Source organism: Dipteris shenzhenensis, chromosome 27 (genome assembly GCF_047967505.1).
Source record: "Dipteris shenzhenensis isolate YYH24624 ecotype China chromosome 27, Dip_SZ_1.0, whole genome shotgun sequence".
Taxonomy (NCBI): domain Eukaryota; kingdom Viridiplantae; phylum Streptophyta; class Polypodiopsida; order Gleicheniales; family Dipteridaceae; genus Dipteris; species Dipteris shenzhenensis.
The window spans coordinates 34555780-34582919 of record NC_141622.1 but is presented as its reverse complement, the minus strand read 5'-3'; the positions used below and the strand labels follow the sequence as shown (position 1 = coordinate 34582919).

The 27140-nt window shown below is 41.1% G+C and overlaps 1 protein-coding gene across 1 annotated transcript; it reads left to right on the top strand.

Annotated features, from left to right (window-relative positions):
- Positions 1–706: 706 nt before the first annotated feature.
- On the top strand, positions 707–2570 carry LOC147884204 (aquaporin PIP1-2-like). Its single transcript, XM_087399104.1, has 5 exons — positions 707–866; positions 1058–1417; positions 1613–1908; positions 2017–2157; positions 2299–2570. Exons 2-5 carry the CDS (start codon positions 1081–1083, stop codon positions 2392–2394), a joined length of 870 nt encoding a protein of 289 aa, XP_087255230.1. The 5' UTR covers positions 707–866; positions 1058–1080; the 3' UTR covers positions 2395–2570.
- Positions 2571–27140: the final 24570 nt, after the last annotated feature.

Below are 27140 nucleotides of genomic sequence, written 5' to 3'. Positions count from 1 at the left end.
TAATTTGGAGTGTGCACTGTGCATGGGATGAGCAGATGTGGAATGGGCGGTGGAGGTGGTGGGGAAAGGGCGGTGGTGGTCGGCTGAACTTTCAACGTTGATTTGGATTGATTTTGATTGCGTCATATTTATCACTCGCAAATTGTTGTTTTGGAATTGAATTCCTCCCGTTGCCGAAATTTCTGCAACGTTATGGAATCTGAAACAGTCTACTGTCTACTGTGACCTGTCTGCACATGCACGCACCCCCAAACGCCAGCAAAACGGCTCGAAATTAGTGTACCAGCAGTGGCCGGCACACTCTAAAACTCTTACACCATAATCTTAGATCAAAGCTTTCATGATAACAGTTCCGAAGATCAAGTAGTCGTCTTCACATTCCATTATAACACAATAATTATTATTTAGCCTTCTTCCTGTCCGAACTCTACGTAGAAAAGCTCTACACACCTCTTCAATCAAAAGTACGGCCGGCAACGCCACGAAACCGTCACCTTTGATGCTTCCAAACCAATAATCCGTCGTGTTTTGGACTTACGATTACGTAAAACCAGTAATCCGCTATTGAATGATGAGTTCGTATTTTGGATTTATGATTACGTAAAACGAGAAAATTTGAGCTAATTCGCTATTGAAATTTGAATGATGAGCTGCCCGTCACCATCTTGCTGCATTCTGCTTTTCACCTTCTTCTGATCTCCGTGTCACCTTTATATCAATCAATACACCTCATCTCCATGATACCAGTGGAAAAAGCTTGCTTCATAGGTTCATCTTAAAGGCTGCTTTTAGCTTGCTTTCCAGCTTCATCGATCTCCAGCGACTCGCTCTGTTGCTAGCTAGCTTCCCGGCCGCTTCATCTCAAGGTTGCTTCGGTTGCTCGCCTGGAGCTTCATCTCCATTGATTCAAGCAGCAATTCTCTCATTGTCGCATGTTTACGCTCCATATCTTGGCTTCTCATCCTTGCATGTTATTCCAACCGAGCTTGGCATACTTTCTCGAGCACTTGCACTGCTTCATCTCCTTGCTCACATCCATTTTCGTAAGCGCTTGCAGGTACTAATTCGCCTCTCTCAAACATGGAATCCAAAGAAGAAGATGTCAGACTCGGTGCTAACAAGTTCAACGAACGCCAGCCCCTCGGCACCGCTGCTCAGAGCAGAGACTACGTGGAGCCCTCCCCCTCCCCCCTCATTGTACCATCCGAGTTCACTTCCTGGTCCTTCTGGAGAGCCGGTATCGCAGAATTCTTTGCTACTTTGTTGTTTTTGTATATCACCATCCAAACCGTGATGGGCTACAAGCGCTCTGTTGCTACCCCGGCAAACCCATGCCCCGGAGTGGGAATTCAAGGAATTGCTTGGGCTTTTGGGGGCATGATCTTCGCTCTTGTCTACTGCACCGCTGGAATTTCAGGTGATTAATGTTCAGCTAACGTACTGTCTCGATCTAGATTCATCTGACTTCATCCTCCGCAAACGTGAGTTTCTCATAGGCTGAACGAGCTACCATGCTCTAGTTGCTCTCATACCCGAGGGCTGCATCAAATTTTTTGGGACATGTTCGTTACTGTCTTGCTGAGCAAAATTACCTTCCGTTACTGTCGAGCAGGTGGTCATATAAATCCTGCGGTTACTTGGGGCTTGTTCTTGGCCCGGAAGGTAACATTACCTCGTGCTCTCCTCTACATCATCGCGCAATGCCTTGGGGCGATATGCGGTGCTGGGATTGTGAAGGGTTTTCAGCCGACGCAATACGAGACATTTGGGGGTGGGGCGAACTCGGTGGCTCACGGTTATACAAAAGGGGACGGTTTGGGTGCTGAGATCGTGGGCACCTTTGTTTTGGTGTACACTGTCTTCTCTGCGACGGATGCCAAGCGAAGTGTTCGAGACTCCCATGTCCCGGTGAGTGCTTGAAAGGACTTTTACTTTTGACGTTCCCTAGCTAGATGAGCAGTTTGATAAGAAATTTGTTAGTAACTGATCTGTTTAACTGTTCTGTTCTGGGCTTAGGTGCTTGCGCCTCTTCCCATTGGCTTTGCCGTGTATCTTGTCCATCTTGCTACCATTCCCATCACTGGGACCGGAATTAACCCTGCCAGAAGCTTGGGTGCCGCCGTCATCTACAACAGGAAGCAGGCTTGGGACGACCATGTAAGTAGACTGCAGTTATTAAAATGTGACGAATCTTGCTCCGAACAATCAATCTTCCCCATTCCTGTCGTTAAATGCGTGATTGATGAATGTCCGGCTATAAAGAAGGGCCTGATGATACTGTGATGGTTGTGGATGCAGTGGATTTTCTGGGTCGGGCCGTTGATCGGGGCGAGCTTAGCTTGCGCTTATCATGTAGTCGTGATCCGGGCATTGCCCTTTAAGAATCGGAGCTAGCTTGTTTGGTTTGACCGGCATAAGTGAGGGATGGGGAGCTCTTTGTTCTTTGAAGGCATCAAGCCCAAGCCTGGAACAATTCTGATAATGATGCACAAATGCTCTCAGAATATGTTTTAAAATGTTGCTCTTATCTTCTGTTCTTCTACTTTTTGTAAGGCTATCTTTTCTGTGCTTCTTAGTGGGAATGGTTGTGCGCACAAATTTCGTATGTCCCTGCGTGTCCCTGCGTTGCATCTCTTACCCTTTACCCCATTCTTTGCTTGTTAGATGTTACTGATATTCTGTCCTCTGTGAACGCACAGGCCTCCTCCTTAATAATGTTCTAGCCGAACTGGTTTTGGATTACAGCTCGTTCCGACTCCTGATTACAGCCGTTGCTATCACCCGTCTTGGAACCAAAATTTGTTTTTAACTCCTTAATAATGTTCTAGCCGAATCCTGATTACAGCCGTTGCTATCACCCATCTTCGAAAAGTTCACCAAGCTGAATGACAATCAACCCAATTTGACTTGCAATGTAACCAACAAGTTTAAAATTCTAAACCGTTGGTTTCTTATTGACTGGTAATCCAACCAACCTATTTAAAGTTTTAACTAGTTGAATGCTAAGCTTAGGCTCTTTTTTCTAAATAGTCGTTTTGTAACTTGTTAAAATCTGAATTCAAAATTTTATTTGCAAAGCACAATGCCCAACGAAACAAATGGGTGAGCACACTCATTATCATACCTCAAGTTGAGTACCTCACCACCTTGATGTTGAGAGAGAAGAAGAGACTCCCAAAGACTGATTCATATTGATCACAAGTTACACATATATAGGTGAGACCTAGTTCAAGTTAGAGCAAGCTATATATACTTGAAAGTTAAATGTCTCAGCACGATGCAATAAGCACCTCTTCTCGCAACATGGTAAAGCAAATACATTAAGGAAACCCAAACAAAATAACGAAACTAAATTTTATAATTATTCCTAAACACCTACTTTTATCTCGAGTAGGTCCTCCTAATTTCATATTTTTTGTGATCTTATATTTCTTCTGCTCCAAAGGAACTGAAATAGGCTTACAGCTTGCTATCATCCCATATTTGGACAGCATGTCCAATCCATACTGCCTCTGTAAGAGCCATATCCCACTTGTGGATCTAATGACCTCAATGCCCAAGAAGTAACACAGCTCTCTCAAATCCTTCATCTCAAACTTCTGCTTCAATAGCATTTTCACATGAAGGATATCTTCATCACTATCACTTATGATGATCAAATCATTAACACAAATGACAAGCAGCATAATGCCTTCTCCGTTTTTCTCACATAAACTGAGAAATCTGCTACCTTGGAAATCTGAAAGCCAATAGTGACAAAATATTGTCCTATCTTATCAGACCATGCTCTAGGTGCTTGCTTCAAGCCATACAAGGCTTTCTTCAACTACAAACAAACTCAGGATGAATAGCATGCACATAACCTGGTGGCTGCTCCATATAGACCTCTTCTTGCAAATCACCATGCAAGAAAGCATTCTTTACATCCATATGATGTAAAGACCATCCCTTTGATGTAGCCATAGCAATGACTGCTTTTACAATTGCCGTCCTTGCAACCGGATTGAATGTTTCTTCATAATCAATGCCATATGTCTATGCATACCCCTTGACAACTAATCTTGCCTTTATCTGTTTACAGAACCATCTGCATTGTGCTTCACCTTATAAACCCACTTGCAGCCAATTGCATTCTTGTCTTTAGGCAAAGGCACCAACTCCCATATAGCATTTGCTTCCAAAGCATCCATTTCTTCATCCATGGCTTTCTCCCATTTTTCTTTTCCCATGGCTTACTCAAAAGAAGTGGGTTCTGATTCATGTATCACTTTGACCCTATAGGCATAGTGAATGGCTGTAAATCCATCATATTTTAGCTTATCCATAGGATACTTAACTCTGGTAGACCTGTGCAAAATAGGCTCACTACCAAGTGCTCTCAAAACATCCTTTGTCTTCCTTACTCCAGGTGTAACAACAGAAGGAATAGCTAACTCATCATCAAGACTCTGTTCTGAGCCACTGGATTCACCATCCACATAAGAGTGACCTGCATTCTCATCAAGCATGGGCTGATCTACTTTCTCTTTTCCTTTTTGTGATACTTGCATACCGCTATCTGCATTGCTTTGAGGAGATCCTCCTGATCTCAATTTGCCTGTCCATGGCGAAGTATGTGAACCACTACTAGAGGACAGTATAGGTCCACTAAAATTTTGTGATTGCTGCTATGAATTCTATGCAGCATTACCATTTTGTGCATCTACATCATCAATCACATTTACTGGTTTATACCAGCTGATCATCTCATCAAAGATAACATCTCTGCTTACTGTAAACTTACGAGTAGAAGGGTTATAGCATCTATACCCTTTTTGCTGCAGAGAATAACCAATAAAGATGCACTTCTCAGCTTTTGGATCCAACTTGGATCTCAACTCATCTGGCACATGAACATAGGCAATGCAACCAAAAACTTTCAAATGAGAAATATCTGGTTTCCTACCAGTATACCTCTCCTTTGGCATCATGCCATGTATTGCTACAGTGGGAATCCTGTTCATTATGTAGACTATTGTAGCAACTGCTTCAGCCCAATAATAATTTGGTAGCTCTTTTTCGTTGAGCATGGCATGAGATACCTCTCCAATATGCATGTTCTTCCTTTGTACAAGTCCATTTTGCTATGGGGTATGACTGCATGAATATTGCTGCTTTATGCCATGCTCTTACAGGAACCTTGCAAACTCATTTGAGAGGTACTCTCTCCCTCCATGTGACCTTAGGCATTTTATTTGTAGGCCTGTTTCTTTCTCAATCATAGCTTCAAAAGCTTTGAGATGCCTAAACACTTCATTTTTCTTTTTCATAAAATACACCCAGACTTTTCTGCTGTAGTCTAGTTTCTTTCTCAACCATAGCTTTAAAAGCTTTGAAATGCCCAAACACTTCATTTTTCTTTTTCATAAAATACACCCAAAATTTTCTGCTGTATTCATCAATAAAAGTGACAAAATAATAATGGCCTCCAATAGATACAGCTTTAGTAGTCCACACATTAGAATGGATTAATTCCAATGGCCTCTTACTCTCTTGAACATGTCTAGGAAATGGTTTCCTTGCCTGTTTTCCAAATTGACAGGCTTCACATACCTTATGAATTTCTGCAACCTTGAACTTAGGCAATCCTGCAATAATATTTTGGGCATGCATGAATTTAAGTCGCCGTACATTAACGTGACCAATGTGATTATGCTAGATATCAATATCTACAACTACACGGGTCCCATGTGCAAACATTGCTGCACTTAATTCATGCATGTCCGCATCCAATGTAAACATCCTATCCTTCTTCTTCCCTTTTGCTATTAGGTTCTTGGTGATATTCGGGACATGAAATACATCAGACAAGTATTTCTTTTTCCCATCCTGCATAGACAAAGGAATTTTACCAATCTGCACAATAGGATGTGCAGTATCATCACCAGTCTCCACAAATGTTGGTCTTTCCAATTTACTTGCATCCTACATCCATTCTGCATGACCTGTCATGTGGTTTGACGCACCTGAGTCAACATATCACACATCATTGCTTTCTTCTGCACTTGTCACAGAATTAGTCATGTGCTGCACCATAAACAAATGCTCATTTATGTCATCACCTTGTCTACTAGAGGATGCATAATTGCCTTGCTGCCTTGCTGCAATTTTCCAGTCATGATGTCATTCTGCTTTTTATAGTAGTCTTTAACCATATGACCCATTTTACCACAGTAGTAGCATTCAACATTGTTGTTTGTATTTTGGCCTCTCTACCATCCACCATGACCTCTTTGGCTCCCCCTACCTCTAAAGTTACCACGTCCTCCTCCATAGGATTGGTTTTCTTGAATTTGCTACATATTCTAATTTCTGCCACGGCCTCCAAATCTGCCTGCTCTACCTTTGCCTCTACCTCTTCTAGCATTTGAGTAGAAGACATTTTCTTTTGAAGTTCCTCCTGAAGAAGATGCACCACCATTTCTCTGCTCTTCAGAAGCTAGAAGAGCAATCAACTCCTCAAAATCAAAAAAATTCTCACGGATTGCAATGGACGTACAGAATTGTGCATAATCCTTTCCTAGACCATTCAAGGTCACAGAAACTAAATCATCATCTTCCACTGGTGACCCAATAGAAGCAAGTGCATCTTCAATCTTCTTCACCTTCATATGGTAGTCATTGATGCTCATATTTTCTCTCTACACATTATGCATCTCTTGCTTGAGCTGCATTTTCCTAGCTTGTGTATTTGTGCTATACATTTTTGTCAAAGTATCCCATGCCTCCTTTGGCATGCTTGCATCCTAAATATGCACAATCATAGAATCTAAAATACTGATAGACAGCCAGTACAAGACTTTTCTGGCTCTCGCATGCCAGCCTCTAAATGCCTGCAACTCCTTTTGATTGGGAACATTAGGAATAGCTGGTTCTTGTTCATCTCCAGTAATGAACTCCCAATAGCCTTTTTCCTTAAGGAAATTTATCATTCTAAACTTCCATGCTTGAAAGTTGTTCTTGTCAAGCTTTTCAGTGACTATTTGTGAAAGAGCATTAGACGCCATTATAGAACACTGCAAAAAACACAACTTCTGCCTCACAAGGGCAAATCTGCAAAACTGACGAAAGTGGTATTTGACCACACAGTCACTTCCGAGTGATGATTTTACATCAACAGGCAATAAGAATAATTTTGTCACTCCTAATATCTCTGTGCACAGGCATACGATGCAATTTCTGCGGCAACTTTTCACAGACCTATGGAATAGTGGTCGCATAGCAAAAAATAGGGCACTTTTCTGAGTGCCTATTAAAAACTTCCACCACTAAAACGGGCCCCGAAATGGCCTCTAATCAAAAAAATAATGTCACATCGCACATATACTGCCCTCTTGCCACAGCGTGAAGGGCATCCCAAAGTGAGATAGTGCACTCTTGCACTTTTTGGCTGTGCTACCTGCAGAGATTTGCTCCCAAACTCGAAAAAGGAAAGCAACACTGATCCTCTTACCAAGACACCATGAACTTGGTTTGCTTTCTTGAGCTCCTTACCATGAACCAAGCCTTGATACCATGTGAAGAGAGTGGAAGAGAAGTAACGAGTCTACTTGTAGCTTTCTCACATACACAATGGGGGAATACACACAAAGGTGAAGACTGAAAGCAGTTTTCCTCTTCTTAGTTGTGAAAGCCAAAAGAACTCTCCTCTAAGTACAAAAGGAATAGGTGAACCCTATATGTGGGTCTCAAACCAAACTCAACTAACCTAAGTGGCATACTAACTAAGCCAACTAGAGTACATAAAAATAGCTGTCATCTAGCTATTATTCATGGGCAGTGTACCAATTACATCCGCAGCTAACAAGTCGGTGACATAAATGCACAACAGTCACCCTGGCATATCACGAGTGGAGCTCGATATCTCAACATTCCATGGATACTTGTGTCAACATCGAACCCCAATAGAACTCCGAGTGCCTCATCCTCTCGTAGTCCAAAAAGAATCTCTATGTCATGAAGGAATACGTACTCTTCTCCATCGATGATGAGGGGGGACAAGGACCATAATTCTGAGTCTGGGTCAGCGGTCTCTGATGCAGATTCTTGCTCTACTAGAGGATCTTGAAGTAGGCTCAATCCTTGAGCTACTTCCATCTCCTCTGACTCTCTTCCATGTAGATGTCCAAGTCTAGTCTAGGGACGACCAGATCAGCAGTTCTACTAGAGGGGGTGCTAGACGATGAGGCTTCTTCCTCTAAATTTCCTTCTTGGAGAAGGAAGATGAATGTCATCTCCCATGAAAGGAATTTGGTGCCTATATTTCCTGTGATCCCCACGTCTAGGATGTCTTGAAATTTGACTGTCCTAAACTTTTCGTTTACAAGGTTGTCACAAAAGCAGGCCAAGCGCTTTACAAACTTGGGTTCCTCTATGAATAGATACTTTTGTAATCTTTGGGAACCCATCTCTTTGAAGAGTGGTCAAGTGTATAGGCAAAATTTGAGAAATTATCTTGCATGTAAAGGATGAGATCTAAGAAGTCATCCTTGGCTCGCATATATGTGCCTAGGACATCTAAAGTCCTATCAAACACTAAAAATAGCTCTTCCTCGTGATCTACAAATGCAGTTCATGAGATGAAGTCATGGAATGCAGTTCTAGTTGAATCCATGGCAAATAGCAGTTGATGGAGGGAGTAAGTTTTTAGGATGGGAGTTTCTATGGCTCTCTAAATGTGAAAGTGAGAGTGTGATGTAAAAAGGGCTCTTACCCCTTAATATATATCAAAACCCTAAAAAATAAAATTAATCATAAAATCCCCAAATTTTTTGAAAAACATTTACCATGAACTGAAAGGAGAAAACATTAAAAGAAATGTCATTTTAATTTAATTGTCCATCATCTTTTGAAGCAATAACTAGGATTTGACAGATAAAAAATTAGATGCTACACTAGTCAAACACATTGTTAGCAATCTTCAAAGTTGCAGGAGGAATGAAATTGGCACTATGCATGTACTTCTCCACACGATGGCTGATCTTACCACTATTTAAGGTAAAGTAGGACTCTGACATGTTGTCCTCCATGACCAATAGGTGTTCTCGCACATCCCTTAGAGTCCATTGTGATGTGACATTCACATTCTTGACATCTCCCTCTTCAACATCAATAGACAAACTTACCCCCTTATTGTCTTCATCATTGGACTCTAGGGAAGCCACCGGCCATTTGTTTTCTTCTAGCGCTTGTACTAAAAATCTAAATACAACATTTGGCATGACAAATGGTATCTAATAACCACATTGTCTTTACATGCCTGACCTTGAAACACATCACCATTTTGGTCGCCTTACCTAGTTCCCCAATTCATCCCAAGTAAATCTTCAAGAGCATTTTCATCTACACGCTTGTAGGACCACATAGTTTTTGTTCTATGCATATGTATATTCTGAAATAAAGAAGCAAAAATGTGCAGAGGCATAAACCAAGATAACCTTGCATGATTTGGATCCAAATGTAAACTTCATGGCCATGCCCACATCCTTTGTAATCTTGTCCTTGTACGATTGCAATGTCCTCAGGTCCACATTGCTGGTAATCCATGTCTTGAAGTTGTGGTGGTGCAATGGTTTGCAAACGGCCATAGCTTGATGATGTTGTTGGAGTGATGTATGTTGCATTATACCAATACACATTCTTCATTTGCAAGGAGGCCAACTTCTCTTTAGCATACATTTGCTTACCTAAATCCTCATGAATCGTAGTGAACTTGCCTATGAATGATTCAACTGGTTCCCACTCCTCGAAGTCCAAAGGGAAGACATCTGCCACCATAAATAAGAGCTCTTATTTCCAAATGGACTCATTACACTTATAGGTGAAAAAGGTACATAGATAGAAAGGCTTACAATGTGATGGTATACTAGATTGATTGAATGATGGAGGAAGTCACATATCTTTTCCCATGTAAACATGTTGCACTTTTGCGAGCCATCCTTTCTTCCCGAACTTGAACTTCAAGATGAGCTCCTTCCACTCATGCAAGATGTCACATGTCTTGCTCTTGGGAAGCTTATGTGGACCTTTGGCCGATCCTTTCATCACTATCCAGTCATTTAAGCTATAGGTGCAAGGGATCCACTCATCCAATGCATTTTTGGTGTTGTGGAAGACACAAGAGGTCACAGCATTGCATGGTCTTGTAGCCTTGCTTCTCACCATGCTTGCAGAGGTTGAAATAGCAAGAATGGGACTCCTACACAGGGCAATGCAGCTCCAACAGAGGCACAAAAGAGGGAGAAGGAGAGGGATAGAGCGTAGTAGCAATAAAGGCATAGGAGAGGGAGAAGGAGAGGGACAGAGCAGCTCCAATAGAGGCAAAAAATAGGGAGAAGGAGAGGGACAAAGCAATAGCAACAGAGGCACGGGAGACGGAGGAGAGGGACAGAGCAGCTCCGACAGAGGCACAAGAGAGGGAGAGAGAGAGAGAGAGAGAGAGAGAGAGAGAGAGAGAGAGAGAGAGAGAGAGAGGAGTTGCAGCAAGCAGGCCAGAGAAGGAGGGAGCAAAGAAAGAGGGGGAAGAGGGAAAATGCGTGGGATTTCGTTCAAATGGAGTGATTTGGTAGGCTGGACCAAAACATGGGGGGCAGAGGCCCTACAAAGAGGAAGGGGAGAAGAAAAATTTGCCAGAAGGGCCCTACCATCCCATGTGGGGGAGGTGCACCTGGTAGGAGGGTCAAACATGGGTTAAGAGGGGGGGATGGTTTGGGTGGTCCCTAGTATAAGGGGAGCAACCAAAAGGGGCTCTCTGTAGGACTGCCCACCCTCCACCTCAACATATCATTGCCCCACACCTTCTAGCACTCTCACTGGTATACCTCAAATCACTCTCTAATCCCTTGAAATCAGGAAACACTAATTGGAGGCCCTTTTGAGACCCCAATTCTCCTGTAATGAAGTAGAGAAACACTTTAGATGCCTTGTTAGCTTATCATGCTATTGCAGTTGCTATTTGTAACTACATCCTTCACCTTGCACCCTTCACATAGGAACATGCATATTGAGAGTGGGGCATGATGAGGAGGGAGATTTTGGACGTTAATGGTTCGATAATTCATGGGCATCTATATAATAATCATGTACCTTGGAATAAACATTTCTTGATGATAGCACTAGATCTTGGATTGACTAGTTTTGGGAAAGGAATTATAGGGCATCACCAATGTTCAAGAAGGCGATGAGGAAGAGAGTATCATAGGGTGTTTTCATTGAGCATGGGGAATGTTATAGTTAGTAAAGCTATCTTGTAAACTTAGTTTATAGAGGCACATTGCCACTTAGAGATCTTCCCCCCCCCCCCCCCCCCCCCACACACACACACACACACACACACACACACACACACTCACTCACACACTCACACACACACACACACACACACACACACACACACACACACACACACTCACACACACACATGCACACGGACATGCACGCACGGCTATCACCATGATTTTGATTTTTAAACTTGACTTATTGCACAAAAATAAAAAAATAAATATGAATGAAATGCCTCAATGGTACTTAGAGAGCTTCCTACACACATGCACATGCACTCATGCATGGGCTATTACCATTATTTTGAATTTCAAACTTGACTTATTGCACAAAAATAAAAGTATAAATTATGAATGAAATGCCTCATTGGTACATCGGATGACCTGGCACTACACTTTCACCACAATACAAACAGTTGAGAATGGTGCCTTCATGTGCAATCCCATAAACAGAATAGTAAATATTAGTGCTGCTAGGAGGCTACTATTCCATATAAAACAGTTAAGAAAAAGAAATTCTTTAAATGGAAAATTTGCTGATTGTATATAAAATGGCAAGAAAAGAAGTGACATTGACCTTGATAGAGGAAAATGGTGGCTTGGATGAGAATATAATTATTATAAACCCAATAATAGATGGGGTGGATGATGGTGTTCTCATGCTGTTAACAACATGTAATATTAGAACTAGCTAGATTTAACTTATTCTTTTCAAATTTTACCAAGGTTGTGTTAGGGTCAATATCCACTTGCACTTTTGTTAGTGAAACTAAAAATAGGAATTTTCCACTTGATAAATTGAGAAAACCATAGCACAAGGAGATAGCAATATCCAAGTGGGGACAATCTCCCCCACTAGATGAGTGGTTCATGCTTCCTCATCTAGAGTACATTCCATTAAAGAATGCCTAAAATTATTCCTCTCCTCTAAAATAAGCCTCTTTGGGCTTGCTTTATCCAAGAACAACTTATTTCGTCTACCTGAAAATATTGCTAGGGGTAGGAAATATCAAAGAAATATAGAGTTTGCACCATGACCAGCCCTTTTCTTCTTGGTTGGTGACAAGGTATATCGCTATGTTCTTTTCTTAAGGGACTGCCACCTTGGAAACACTCACTTGCATTTATCATTAGGTAGCTATAGGTGAATGTCTAGGTTTGGCAATTAATTGTACATGAATTATGAGGCCTTTTCAGGTCATGTCGCAGTAGGTGGATATGAATCATGAAGGTTTCAAGGTTCTAGGTTAAATATGCACAATAGCATATGGAATTCCTTCACATCTCCTAAATGGAAGGCTACCAAATCCAGTAGTGTGTTGGTCCTAGGGTTACAGAGGGGTTTCAAGTTAAATATACACAATAGCAGATGCAATTCCTTCACGCTTTTCTAAAAAGCTACAAATCTACCTGTGTGTGTTAAGTCGGGTTAAGAAAATCTTCAAGGTGCCATGATGACATGAAAACTTGGTTTCAAAATCAGGCTAGATCAAGGGCCAGCAAGGTCTATGCAAAGTCAAAAGAAACATTTAAGTCGGTCCAAAAAAGCTTAATTGTCCAAATTAGCCAAAATGTTGAATTAGGATGAATTTAGTGCCACTGAATTATTTCAATGTGCACTAAATTAAGTATATTTTAATGGCACTAAAATAATTCAGTGCCACTGAATTATAGCTAATTCAGTGTTGGTAAATTAGGAAATTTTACAAATACCCCCCTGGGGGGGTGGGGCACTATGTAAAAGCCCCATATAGCATGTGTGATCAAGGGGTATTCAAAATACCCCCTACCTATGTATTTGTATAACCTATATACACCCCTTCTATAAATTTTGAGATGATTAAAGTATCCCTTATGTATGAAAATTTCTACTTTTTGAATTAAATAACCCCTTATGTATGTATATACACTTTCTATAAATATAATGTAGATATAAAACCCCTTATGTTGATTGCACGTGCTAGCTTACGTATTTCTTAGCGGCCCCCTTGGGCAAATACTTTCCCTTCCTGGGCCAAAAAACACTGAATTAGCAATTTTAACAAGATTCTATCAAAATTCCCTTAGAACTTTCAGACAGTTTCCAAACTGCAAAAGTAGCTGCCAAGCCCCAAATCCACCTCTCTGCATGTCATCCAACTTCTCTAGTGGATGTTAAGACATCTTCCAGGACTATTATTCCTTTATAGAAATGGAGTCCCACAGTCTGGAGGATTACCACTGGCCTCACTGCAACCACCTCCTCTACTGTCACATCCCCTACTCCATATGTAGCTCCATCTCCCTCTACCACCCCCTCCATCTCATTAAATCTACTCGGACATGTCACAATCAAAGAGCTCCAGTCCGAAGCACTACTGCCTCGTCATCCCCAAGAACTAGGCCAATAGTCTACCACACCAGGCCCCAACTAAAAGTAGAAAGCAAACCCCTAGGGGTCCCTATCCATCGAGCACACAATTACCAAGTCCATCGTTTCACTGTTGGGCCAACAGTGGATGCACAAACTGTGGTGCACTCTTACCACTATTTTGTTTTCAACAATCCATAGCATCGGTATTTCCATAAAGGAAGAACAATGGAATTTTTATATAGACACTTTGTAGGAAATATTGACACTTCCCCCTTTAAAGAAAAAAAAATTTAAGTGTATTTTTCGTCATGAAGCGGCCAATACCTTGTAGTGCCTTAAAAGAATATAATCACCTTGTTCTAAAATCATATGTTTCTCTTCTTCTTGGCTTATTCAATGTACTTCTCATGAGCAAGAGTGATGGCTTCTTTCACCTCCTTGAGAATATTCTCATAATTATGGGTAAATTCATCAGTAGCTACTTCAACTTCAACTCTATGGGTCAATTAAGTGATAGGTATAGGTAGTGCTTTCCCAAGATTATCTCAAAGGGTGCTCTTCCAATTGTTGAATTAGGTGTATCATTGTAGGAAAATTGTAAGAAAGTTGTGAGTTGACTTCTTTCATACGATTTTAACATGCCCAAAATAGTACCATTCATTACTTGAATTTGTTCATTTGGTTTTAGATGTAAATTCCAAGACAATTCTAACCTAGTCCCTAGATTTTCAAATAGTGCAATCCAAAAGTTACTACAAAATTTAGAATCTCAGGCAGACACTATTATTTTTGGCAAGACAAGAAAGAAAAATATTTTCTTGTTAAATACATGTGCAACTTGTTGTGTGGATAGAGTCTTTGTGCATGGGATAAAGTAGGATTGCTAACAAAAGTGGCCTATTATAGTCCATATCATATCATTTTATCTCATTGTAGTAGTTGACATACCTATTGCTAATGCATAAGAATGGGCAATAGCATTAGCACTCTAGGAGTCTTTCCTTTATAACTTTTTACTTTTTGACAAGTGATGAATTCCACTCAACTACAAACATTTCCACATCTTTCCTTATAGTAGGCCAACCAATTTCTCTTTCTATCACTTGTTAAGTGGTAGTAAGTGCCCTTTGTCCCATACATGATGGTTTATGCATTTATTTCATCAACAATTTTTCGAAAAGGTCAATCGATTCATATTTCCTTTTCATAGAAGAGGTATGCATCATTGTATTAATATTTTGTCATAAGATTCAAAATTTTATTATGTAATTATATAATTATTCCATATATTAGAAAAGTATCAATTTCCTTGATAAGAATTCTTCCTATTTTTGAAAGGCTGAATTTATATATCAGTAGTGTCATTAATACTTGGTTTCTTGCTTTAGAGAATTAGCAACTACATTTTCTTAGATACACTGATATTGAGTCATGGGGAGATTCAAACTTTGTATAAATGATGCCCGTTTGATGTGCCTATCGGATTTCAATGGCTAGGTCAATAAGTGTTTAATACTTTGTTGGTTCATCTTAATGAGAAATTTGCTCCTATCAGATAATGCTTACATACCCTTAATGCATGAATAATAGTGGTCAAGTATTTACCATATGTGCTATAATTGCACTCTGCTCATTTTAACTTATGGGTTTCATACGCTATGCGATGTCCATTTTCCATAAGAACTACTCCAATCCCATAACCACTAGCATTAGTCACAACTACAAAGAAGGCTCTAGAAAAATTAGGTACTTGCAACATAAGATCTTTTGAAAGAGTAGAAGTTCTATCAATGGATTTGTGATGAATGCAAAGTTATTGACAAATTTGGTATTAAAGCTAGATACTCCCAAGTATGATCTTCATTCATGTATTTCTTGAGGTCTCAACCATGTGACTATACATTTAATATTTTTTGGATCTAATGAGATACCATTGGGGCTGATATTACATGACCCATTGGCAAGTATTCTATTTGATCTTGATAGAAATACTCTTTTCAGATTTACAATATAATTGACAAATGTTTCTTGTATTCCTTCTCATAAATGTCATAATAAAAAATTACCATTGTGAAATCTTGGTGTTTAAGAAATATCTGATTTATAATTCTACAAAGGGTAGCTAGAGAATTAGTCAGCCCAGAAGGCATAACTAAGAATGCATAATTCATTAGTTGAGATTGAAAGGTAGTATTGAATATGTCCTCTTCTAGCATACGAACTTGATGAGACTGGATTTGAGATCAATTTTACTAAATACTTTGGCCCCTTTCAATTTATCCAAAGATTATCTACCTTGAGAATTTGATAGTTGATTTTCATTGTAATCTTGTTTAGTACGTGATAAATGTCCATTCCATAGCTTCCATTTTTCTTTTTCTCCAATAAAAGCAGTTCTGCATAAGGAGGACTTCTAGGCCTTATCAATCCTCTTTTTATCAATTCCTCCACTTTTTTTTTAATTTCTTTTTTCTCTATCAATCAAGAATGATTGGGTTCGAAACTACTTTTGGAGTTACAACACGTGAGGTGCTAATGGAGGAAATTAGAAAATCGGTGATGAGTCCATGAATATGTGGAATAGCCTACATGCTTGCCAAATTTTTTTGGTGCCATGAAAGGGAGGACCCCAATGCTCACCACAACAAAATTTTTACTGGTCGCTATATCACTGTAAACTCCTATATCGCACTATAATTGTTAGCATCATTAAATCTATTGGGCGCCAATGATGTGCCATATGGTTTTTGATGCAAGTGGCAATTATTGCGCATATTTGAAGCCATGAAAATGATTCTTGGTGGGAGCACACTGATTGGGATTCTCACCCATCGTCATCGTGCCTAAATGCAATAAGAAGCTAAGGATATGTGTTAACTTAAAGAATGTGAATGCTGCCACAATAAGGGATCACTATCCCCTACCCCTAACAAAAACATTGTTGGAAAAGGTGGCTAGATCAGAGATATATAGCTTCTTGGATGGTTTTAGTGGCTATAACCAAGTGCAAATTGCCCCTGCCGACCAATCCAAAATAGCATTTGCTACTACAAAATGGGGCATATTTGTTGATAGAGTCATGCCCTTCGTCCTATGTAATGACTTGGACACATTCCAAATAGTCATGTTTACTTCTTTCAAATCATCTTGAATAAGTTCTTACAGGAATTCTTGGATGATTTTTGTGCATCCACTCCAATAAACAAGACCACTTAAAATGTCTTGAAGCAGTTCTAATCACATGGAGGGAGTATGGCATCTCCCTAAATCCAACAAAATGCCAGTTCATGGTTACCCACAAAGTTGTTTTGGGACACATCATTTCTCAACATGGGATTACAACAACTGACATGGACAAAATCAAAATCATCATGGAATTTACCTCGTCCACAAATTCAAAAGGCGTACAGGTCGTTATGGGCCATGCCAGTTACTATAGAAGATTTATCTTATGATATGCCATGATAGCCATACCGCTTTACAAATTTTTGGTGGAGTTCCTATGGACAAAAGAGTGCGACCAATCCTTTGAGCTTTTAAAGAGGTGCCTAATCACATCACCCATCCTTATATCTCCCAATTGGGATATTGATTTTCATGTTCATACTGATGGCTCCAAGTATGCAATTGGGAGTGTGCTTTGCCAACCTGGTGAACATAAGAAAGACTACCCATTCTACTTTTCCAATCAACAACTCAATGATGCAAAGATCAACTATACCACCACAGAAAAGAAGCCATGGCAATGGTGTATAGTGTTAAGAAATTTTGACACTATTTATTCGCAAATAATTTTGTCTTCTACACTAATCATCATGTGAAGAGAGTGGGAGAGAAGTAAGGAGTCTCACTTGTAGCTTTCTCACATACACAATGGGGGAATACACACAAAGGTGGATGCTGAAAACAGTTTTCTTCTTCTTAGTTGTGAAAGCCAAAAGAACTCTCTCTTAGTACAAAAGGAATAGGTGAACCCTATATGTGGGTCTCAAACCAAACTCAGCTAACCTAGGTGGCATACTAACTGAGCCACTAACTAGAGCACATAAAGATAGTTGTCATCTAGCTATTATTCATGGGCGGTGTACCAACTGCATCTGCAGCTAACAAGTCGGTGACATAAATGCACAATGGTCACCCTGGCATATCACGAGTGGAGCTCAATATCTCAACAAATATCCACACGTATCTTAGAAGTGGGACAATGTTCAATTATTATCATCCCTTTCTTCACTTCATGTCTGACATAATGATAATGAATGAGTGGAGCTCAATATCTCAACACTCCCCCTCGAGCTTAATCCCAATTCCTACACACCAAGCAGGTCTCTGAACTTGCGCAGCTTCACTGCATGCAATGCCTTAGTGAATATGTTAGCTACTTGATCCTCTATGCTGACATAAACAAGATCGATAAGACCTACTAGAACCTTCTCCCGCACATAGTGATAATGCACCTCAATGTGCTTTTTCTAGCATGATAGACTGGGTTATTTGCCAAGTGTATATTCAATATACACTTAGAGAATTTGGGATAATAATAATGACATTATGAGCAATTTGCTCATAATGTCATAATAAATGACAACTGGCCCATCTGTAGACTCATGCATATCATAGAGTAGCTTATGTAACTAAGCTGCCTTACATGTAGCCATTGCTGCACCCCTGTACTCAACCTCTATGCTCGACAAGGCAATTGTAGGCTATTTTTTGCTGCTCCAAGTGATTGCAGCACTCCCAAAAGAGAACACATATCCACTGGTAGATCATCTATCATAAATACTGTGGGGGTTAAAGGTCACTGTGCCTTTACCCCGGTTATGTACAATACTCAAACACATATAAATGAATGAAAAAGAAGATTAGGGTGGTTCTGCACCCACCAAAACTTGTGTGGCTCTTTGTCTCTCTCTCTCCTTCTTCCGTTCTTGCTTCCGTTGAGAGCACTCTCAACTAGTATCAGAGCCCGGGTGATCTAGCTAAGCATGCGTGAATGCTTGGAAGCTCAGCAGCTCTGTGGGAGGAAGGAGAAGCTCTGTGGGAAGCTTTGTGGGTGACATTACTTGCATCCGAGTGTGCAGAGACCTTGGAGGAACCTTTGGAAAAGTCACTTTGGTTTTGCGAAGTGGTTTTGAGAGCCTGTTAAGAGTTTTCAAAGAAAAAGTCGTTTTTTGAGCTTTTCCCTGTTCCGTTCAATGACAGAGACTCCGTATTGACTTGTAGAGGCAACTATTGCTTGCTTTTAGTATCCACTTCACTTCAGGAGCTTGGAAACACCTTCATTCTTAAATCTGGGATCATTTCATTGGATTTCTGACTCACTGTGTCAGTTTCTACGTTTTTTGCCCGGGTGTTGGAACTCAAGTTTGGAGTAACCATTTGCAGATCTGTCAGTTCTAGTGGACTCAGGAGGTCCTAAAACTTATTTGTTACTCACCATTCGCACTCCGGTTGAGTTTACAAATAGCTCTATTTCCAAAAACGTTTTTCAGTCCGTGTGTTGGACCCAGTGATTGAGACCACGGTTTCTAAAACCGTCTGTCCCATTGCGTTTCGGACGCCCAAAAACCCCTACCTGTCAGTTCTTGCACGATTCGGTGGAGGATTTTCAGAGTTATAGATCTCTGTGTATTCGATTTCGTCTCTCTGTTATGCATTTTTCATTCTAAGGTTTTGAAACCTTAGATTTATGCCACATGGCATTGGATAAGTGTTGACTCCCATTTCTCACTCATCGGTTGGGATTTTGGAGTTCTGGCAGAAGAGAGATATTTGCAGATTTTCTTGCTGAGTCCGATTATGCAATGGCGCCCATGTTTTGAGGCATCTCAGGTTCTATTTTCAGTAGCAGTCATTACCGTGGGACTATGATTTCTTGAGCATACCTTATGCAGATCACTCTGGTTGCAGTTTGAGTAGTGTGCGCTCATTTGTGGTATGCATTGGGTTGCAGTGGATGATTTATAGGCCATTTGGATGCATTGTGGTCCTTATTGGATGCACTGATAGGCCCAAATTGCCTTGTGGGATGCTATTTTTATGGACGCTTTGCACATGGATGCTATTTTATTCTGAGGGACAGCTTTGACACATTGCAAGTGATGCACTGATAGTGCTATGCTCTCTTGGATGAGATACTATTGATGCATATGCCAGTGGACGGTGTTTATGCTTGAGTCATTTGGCACTTATTGGCATTTTCTTTTAGGCCAGATTTGCTCATATGGATGCATAGTATATGCACATGAGTTAGATGCATCTTTTGATGCTTTGAGCTTTGAGTTTCGGTGATATTTCACTCTATTGTGGCATACACATTCGGGTGCACCTGGTATTTGGTGTGATTCTCTCTTTCAGGCACTAGCATTTGGGATTTTGTTTTATTTGCATTATGGCATCCTCTTCCATGTCTGAAAAGGAGTTTTTCAACATTAAAAAGTTTGATGGGACAAACTTTTCTTTGTGGAAAGAACAGATAAGGGAGTGCTTATTCAAAAGAAGCAGATTAAACCCTTGGCAGGGATTGAAGCTAAGCCTGCAAATATGTCTGAGGATGATTGGAATGAGTTGGATGCATTAGCAAAGTCTACTATTAGACTTCATCTTGTAGAGTCAGTTTATTTCACAGTAGTAAATGAGCAGACTACGGAAGATTTGTGGAAGAAACTGTGTGCCACTTATGAGAAGGAAACTGCCTCTAATAAAGTTTACCTCATGAAGAGGTTGTTTGAGCTACAGATGAAGGAAGGGGTCTCCATTGCTTCTCACTTGAATGAATTCAATATTATTTTCAGCCAGCTTCAGGCTCAGAAGATGAATTTTGATGCGGAGACTAAGGCAATATTTCTCTTATGTTCATTGCCATCCTCATGGGATACCTTCCATACAGCTGTCAGTAACTCTGCACCTGGTGGATTACTGAAATTTGATGATGTTGTGGGTAGCTTGTTGGCCGAGGAGATTAGACGAAAGTCTATGGATGGCAACAAGCAGGATGCAGCCTTAAATGTGCAAAGGGGTAGATCATAGTTCAGGGGGAAGTCCCAAGAAAGAGGAAAGTCACATAGCAAATCCAGGGCACGAAACATTGAGTGTTACCATTGTGGCAAGAAGGGCCATATGAAAAAGGATTGCTACAAGCTAAAAAGAGAGAAAAAGGATAAGAAAAAGAATGCAAATTGGGGTGCAATTAAAAAGGAAGAGAGTCCAAGGGAGGACAAAGGAAAAGTGAAGATAGAGGAGATCAATGCAGTCACACATGATGGTGACAATGACATTCTCTTCATGTCTAGTTTATCTGCAGAGTTGCTTACCACTTCAGATGATGCATATTCCCAGGATTGGATTTTGGATTCTGGTGCTTCATTCCATGTTACTCCCCATAAGGAATGGTTCTCCACTTATGACAGTGGAAAGACAGGTTGTGTGCATCTTGGAAATGACTACGCATGTGACATAGTGGGAGCAGGTGACATAAAGTTTTCTTTTGCAAATGGGTCTGCATTTGTTTTGAAACATGTGAGACATGTGCCTATGCTGACCAAGAGTCTTATTTCAGTGGGTCAGCTAGATGATGCTGGTTTTCACACCACTTTTGGCTTTCAGAGTTGGAAAATTCAGAAGGGCTCTATGCTTTTGGCCAGGGGTGCCAAGTGTGGGACTTTGTATCCCTTACATGTATCAGGGGTATTTGATCATGTTGTTGCAATAACCGAGCAGCCAAGCACTTCTTTGTGGCATTGCAGGTTGGGGCACATGAGCTAGAATGGAATGAAACCCTTATGCCATTTGGGTTATGTACCGCATTTGAGTTTCTCTGATTTTGAATTTTGTGAGCATTGTCTCTATGGAAAGCAGACTAAATCAGCCCATAAAAGAAGGGGAAAGAAAGAGTTTGAAAAGCTTGATTTGGTGCATTCAGACGTATGTGATCCCATGCCTACACGGTCATTAGGCAGGGCTGAATACTATGTGACATTCATTGATGATGCAACTAGGAAAGTGTGGGCTTATGCTATAGCTCGGAAGAGTGATGTGTTCCAGGTATTTCAGAAATGGCTGGCCTTGGTTGAGAATCAGTCAGGTAGAACGCTTAAATGCCTACGGACTGACAATGGTGGAGAGTATCTCTCTCATGACTTTCAACATTTCTGTGATACACGTGGGATTAAGAGGGAGCTCACATCCCCTCGTACTCCAAAGCAAAATCCAATTGCAGAAAAGATGAACCGTACCATTCAAGAAAGGTTGCAATGCATGCTTTCCAATGCAAGTCTTTCTGGTGGTTTTTGGGCTGAGGCAATGAAGACTGCAGTGCATGCGATCAATAGATCACCTAGTAAGAGTTTGGATGGTGGTATTCCTGAAGAGGCATGGAGTGGCACGAAGCCCTCTTACTCTCATTTGCGTATATTTGGGTGTGAGGCATATGCACATGTGCCAAAAGAGCTTCGAAAGAAGCTAGATCCTAAGTCTAGGAAATGCATCTTTCTGGGTTATGGTGAAAGTGGAGAGATGGGCTATCGTCTCTGGGATCTAGAAGCAAAGAAGATCATACGCAGCCATGATGTGGTCTTCAATGAGAAGAAGATGCATAAGGCACCCATGAGGGATGTGGAAATGAGGAGAATCACTTTCCAGGATGTGAATCCACCTGCATATGTTGATAGACAGCAAGCTGTCCATGCACCAAATGTGCAAGAAATGGTACCACCAAGTACTCCCACAGGTATACAATCAAGGGTAGATGATGGATCATCTATTGGTGGAAATGATGAGCCAAATGTGGCTGATATGAAAATGGGATAGCAAGCTGGAATGCCCTTGAGAAGATCATCTAGAGTGTTGATAAGTTTGTTCCAGGGGTAGACTATGTGATGCTTACTGATTGCGGGGAGCCTTCTTGCTACAGAGAGGCTATGATGCATGAGGATCAACGCAAGTGGGAGTATGCTATGCAATCAGAGATGAGTTTACTTATGAAGAATAAGACTTGGGACTTGGTTTCTTTGCCACATGGAAAGAAAGCCTTGCCATGTAAATGGGTCTACAAGATGAAGGTGATAGGTGATGATGTGCCTAGGTACAAGGCCCGTTTGGTTGCTAAAGGGTTCAAGCAAGAGAAGGGTGTGAACTTTGATGAGATATTCTCTCCGGTTGTGAAGATGACCACACTTAGATGCATGTTTGGACTAGTGGCAGTAGAGGATATGGAGCTTATGCAAATGGATGTCAAGACAGCTTTCTTGCATGGGGATTTGCATGAGGAAATTTACATGGTGCAGCCGGAAGGCTTTAAAGAAAAGGGCAAAGAGCATTTAGTTTGCAAGCTAAAGAAGAGTCTCTATGTTCTTAAGCAAGCGCCTAGAGAATGGTATCAGAAGTTTGATGCTTTCATTCGGTCCCAAGGTTTTAGAAGGAGTGAAATTGATCACTGCCTCTACACTAAAAGGGCTAAGGATAATAGCCTGATAATCTTGGCACTATATGTGGATGATATGCTATTGGCTAGCAAGAATACTTATGAGCTAGATGCATTAAAGGGCAAGTTGCATGAGGCCTTTGATATGAAGGATTTGGGATTTGTAGGTCATATTCTTGGTATGTGCATCACGCGTGATCGGAGTAGGAAACTCCTTTGGCTTTCACAAACAGAGTATGTTACAAAAGTATTGCAGTGTTTCAATATGGAGGGGGGGAAGGCAGTGAGTACTCCATTGCCTCCATATGTGAAACTGAGTCATACAGATAGTCCCAAATTAGATGAGGAAAGGGCCATGATGGCCAAGGTTCCTTATGCATTAGCGATTGGGAGTCTTATGTATGCTATGATAGCTACTAGACTAGACATTGCATTTGCAGTGGGAGTTGTTAGCCGGTATATGGCTAATCTAGGAAAGAGGCATTGGGAGGCAGTTAAGTGCATCATGAGGTACATAAAGGGTACCAAGGAGATGTGCATTTGCTTTGGTAAAGGAGACATGCGTGTACTTGGGTACACAGATTCAAACTATGCAGGGCATGTGGATAGTAGGAGATCCACACTTCTGGTTATGTGTTCACCTTTGCAGGTGGTGCAGTGTCGTGGATGTCTCACGCACAGAAGTGCGTTGCTTTGTCTACCACAGAGGCTGAGTATGTTGCAGCCACAGAGGGTTGCAAGGAGGCTATATGGCTTGATCGGCTAGTGGGAGATTTGGGGATTCATACAGGTGTACCGACATTGCATAGTGATTCCATGAGTGCTATTCAGCTAGCACGGAATCCGGTCTTTCATGCAAAGACCAAACACATTGAGGTCAGGTACCATTTCATCAGGGAGGTACTTGAGGACAAGCGCATAGAGCTTGTCAAGGTTCATACAGATGATAACCCCGCAGATATGCTGCCGAAGAGTCTACCTAGTCAGTGGTTTGAGTATTATCGTGTATTGATGGGCATTGGATAGTATGCTCACTGGTTCTTCTCCCTTAAAGGCACATTGTCCTTTAAGTGGGAGGTTGTGGGGGTTAAAGGTCACTGTGCCTTTACCCCGGTTATGTACAATACTCAAACACATATATAAATGAATGAAAAAGAAGATTAGGGTGGTTTTGCACCCACCAAAACTTGTGTGGCTCTCTGTCTCTCTCTCTCCTTCTTCCGGCTTCCGTTGAGAGCACTCTCAAATACTACCAGTCCAATCAGCATAAATTATCCATGCAATTGTATCTGAACCCTAGTCTCATAAAATAGTCCATACTGCAATGTGGACTTCACATACCTCAGTATGCGTCTAGCCGCATCCAAATGCGGTTTCCTTGGAGCCTACATAAACTGACTTACCAACCCAATAGCATAGCTCAAATCTAGCCTAGTAATAGTTATATAAATTAAACTTGCTACTATACGTCTGTACATAGTAGGGTCTTCTAGAAGCTCACCTGCATCTACACTCAGCTTCACATTCTGCTCCAAAGGAATTGAAATAGACTTACAGCCTATCATCCCATATTTGGACATCATGTCCAATCCATACTGCCTTTGCAAGAGCCATATCCCACTTGTGGATTTAATCACCTCAATGCCCAATAAGTAATGCAGCTCTCCCAAATCCTTCATCTCAAACTTCTGCTTCAATAGCATTTTCACATGAAGGATATCTTCATCACTATCACTTGTGATGATCAAATCATCAACACAAATGACAAGCAGCATAATGCCTTTCACTGTTTGTCTCACATAAAGTGAGAAATCTGCCTTGGAAATCTGAAAGCCAATAGTGACAAGATACTATCCTATTTTGTCAGACCATGCTCTGGGTGCTTGCTTTAAGCCATACAAAGCTTTCTTCAACCTGCAAGCAAACTCAGGATGAACAGCATGCACATAACCTGGTGGCTACTCCATATAGACCTCTTCTTGCAAATCACCATGCAAGAAGGAATTCTTTACATCCATCTGATGTAAATACCATCCCTTTGATGAAGCCATAGCAATGACTGCTCTTACTGTTGCCATCCTTGCAACCGAACTGAATGTTTCTTCATAATCAATGCCATATGTCTATGCATACCCCTTGACAACTAATCTTGCCTTGTATCTGTTCACAGAACCATTTGCATTGCGCTTCACCTTATAAACCCACTTGCAGTCAATTGCATTCTTATCTCTAGGCAAAGGCACCAATTCCCATGTAGCATTTTCTTCCAAGGCATCAATTTCTTCATCCATGGATTTTGTAAAGAATAAGGGAGAGAGATAGGAGACTCAAGTTCAGCTTTCTTCACAACACACAAAAGAGAGAGGACACAAGGTTGGAGGGTGAAGCCTTTCTTCACTTTTGCACACAACAACAACAATACAATAGAAGAGGGAAATACCCTATATGTCGAAACCTAGAATACGTGGTTCATATGTGAACCCAAACCAAAAACATACGTGGTAGTCTAACTACACCACGAGTACAACTAACATAGGCGGTGACATAAATGATAGTCATCCAGGAGAGCTTGATATCTCAACACTCCCCCTCAAGCTCAAATCCATCTCACGTACACCAAGCAAGCTCCTAAATCTGCGAAGCTTCTCGGTACCCAATGCCTTCGTAAAAATATCAGCCACCTGCTCCTCAGTGCTGACATAGACAAGATCAATCTCACCAGCTAGAACCTTCTCTCTCACAAAGTGATAATGCACCTCAATGTGCTTCGTTCTAGCATGATAAACTGGGTTATTAGCAAGCATGATGCTGCTAATGTTGTCACAATGAATGACAACTGCTCCATGAATTGACTGTCCCATATCTGCAAGTAGCTTCCGTAACCAAGCTACCTCACATGCAGCCATTGCTGCACCCCAGTACTCAGCCTCTGTGCTCTACAAGGCAACTGTTGGCTGCTTCTTGCTGCTCCAACTGATGGCACCACTCCCAAGGGAAAACATAAAACCACTAGTAGATCTCCTGTCTGAGACACTACCAGCCCAGTCAGCATCAGTGTATCCATGTACCTGTAATGCACACCCAGCTTCATAAAACAGTCCATAGTGCAATGTGGACTTCACATACCGCAGTATGCGCCTAGCCGCATCCAAATGTGGCTTCCTCGGTGCCTACATAAACTGACTCACCAGCCCCACAGCATAGCTCAAATCTGGTCTGGTTATAGTCATGTAAATCAAGCTACCTACTATGCGCCTGTACATAGTAATATCTTCAAGAAGCTCACCTGACTCTGCATTGAGCTTCACATTCTGCTCCAATGGAACAGAGATAGGCTTACAGCCTGTCATCCCATATTTGGACAGCATGTCCAAACCGTATTGCCTTTGCAACAGCCATATCCCACTCGGGGATCTAATAACTCAATGCCCAAGAAGTAACGCAGCTCTCCCAAATCCTTCATCTCAAATTTCTGCTTCAACAGCAGCTTCACTTCATTAATGTCTGCATCACTATCACCTGTAATAATCAAGTCATCAACATAGATGACTATAAGCACAATCCCTCTGTTTGTCCTTTTCACATAAAGTGAAAAATCTGAATTGGAAATCTGAAATCCAATAGTGACAAGATATTGCCCTATCTTGTCTGACCATGCCCTCGGCGCCTGTTTTAAGCCATATAAGGCTTTGCGCAACCTGCATACAAAATCAGGGTGTGAATTATCCTCATAACCTTCTGGCTGCATCATATAAACCTCTTCTTGCAAATCACCATGCAAGAAGGCATTTTTCACATCCATCTGATGCAAAGACCATCCCTTTGCAGAAGCCATAGCAATTACTGCTCTCACGGTTGCCATCCTTGCAACTGGGCTGAAAGTTTCCTCATAGTCAATTCCATATGTCTGCACAAAACCTTTGGCAACCAATCTTGCCTTGTACCTGCTAACAGACCCATCAGCATTGTGCTTTACTTTGTAAACCCACTTGCAACCAATAGCCTTCTTATCACGAGGCAAAGGCATCAAATCCCAAGTGTGGTT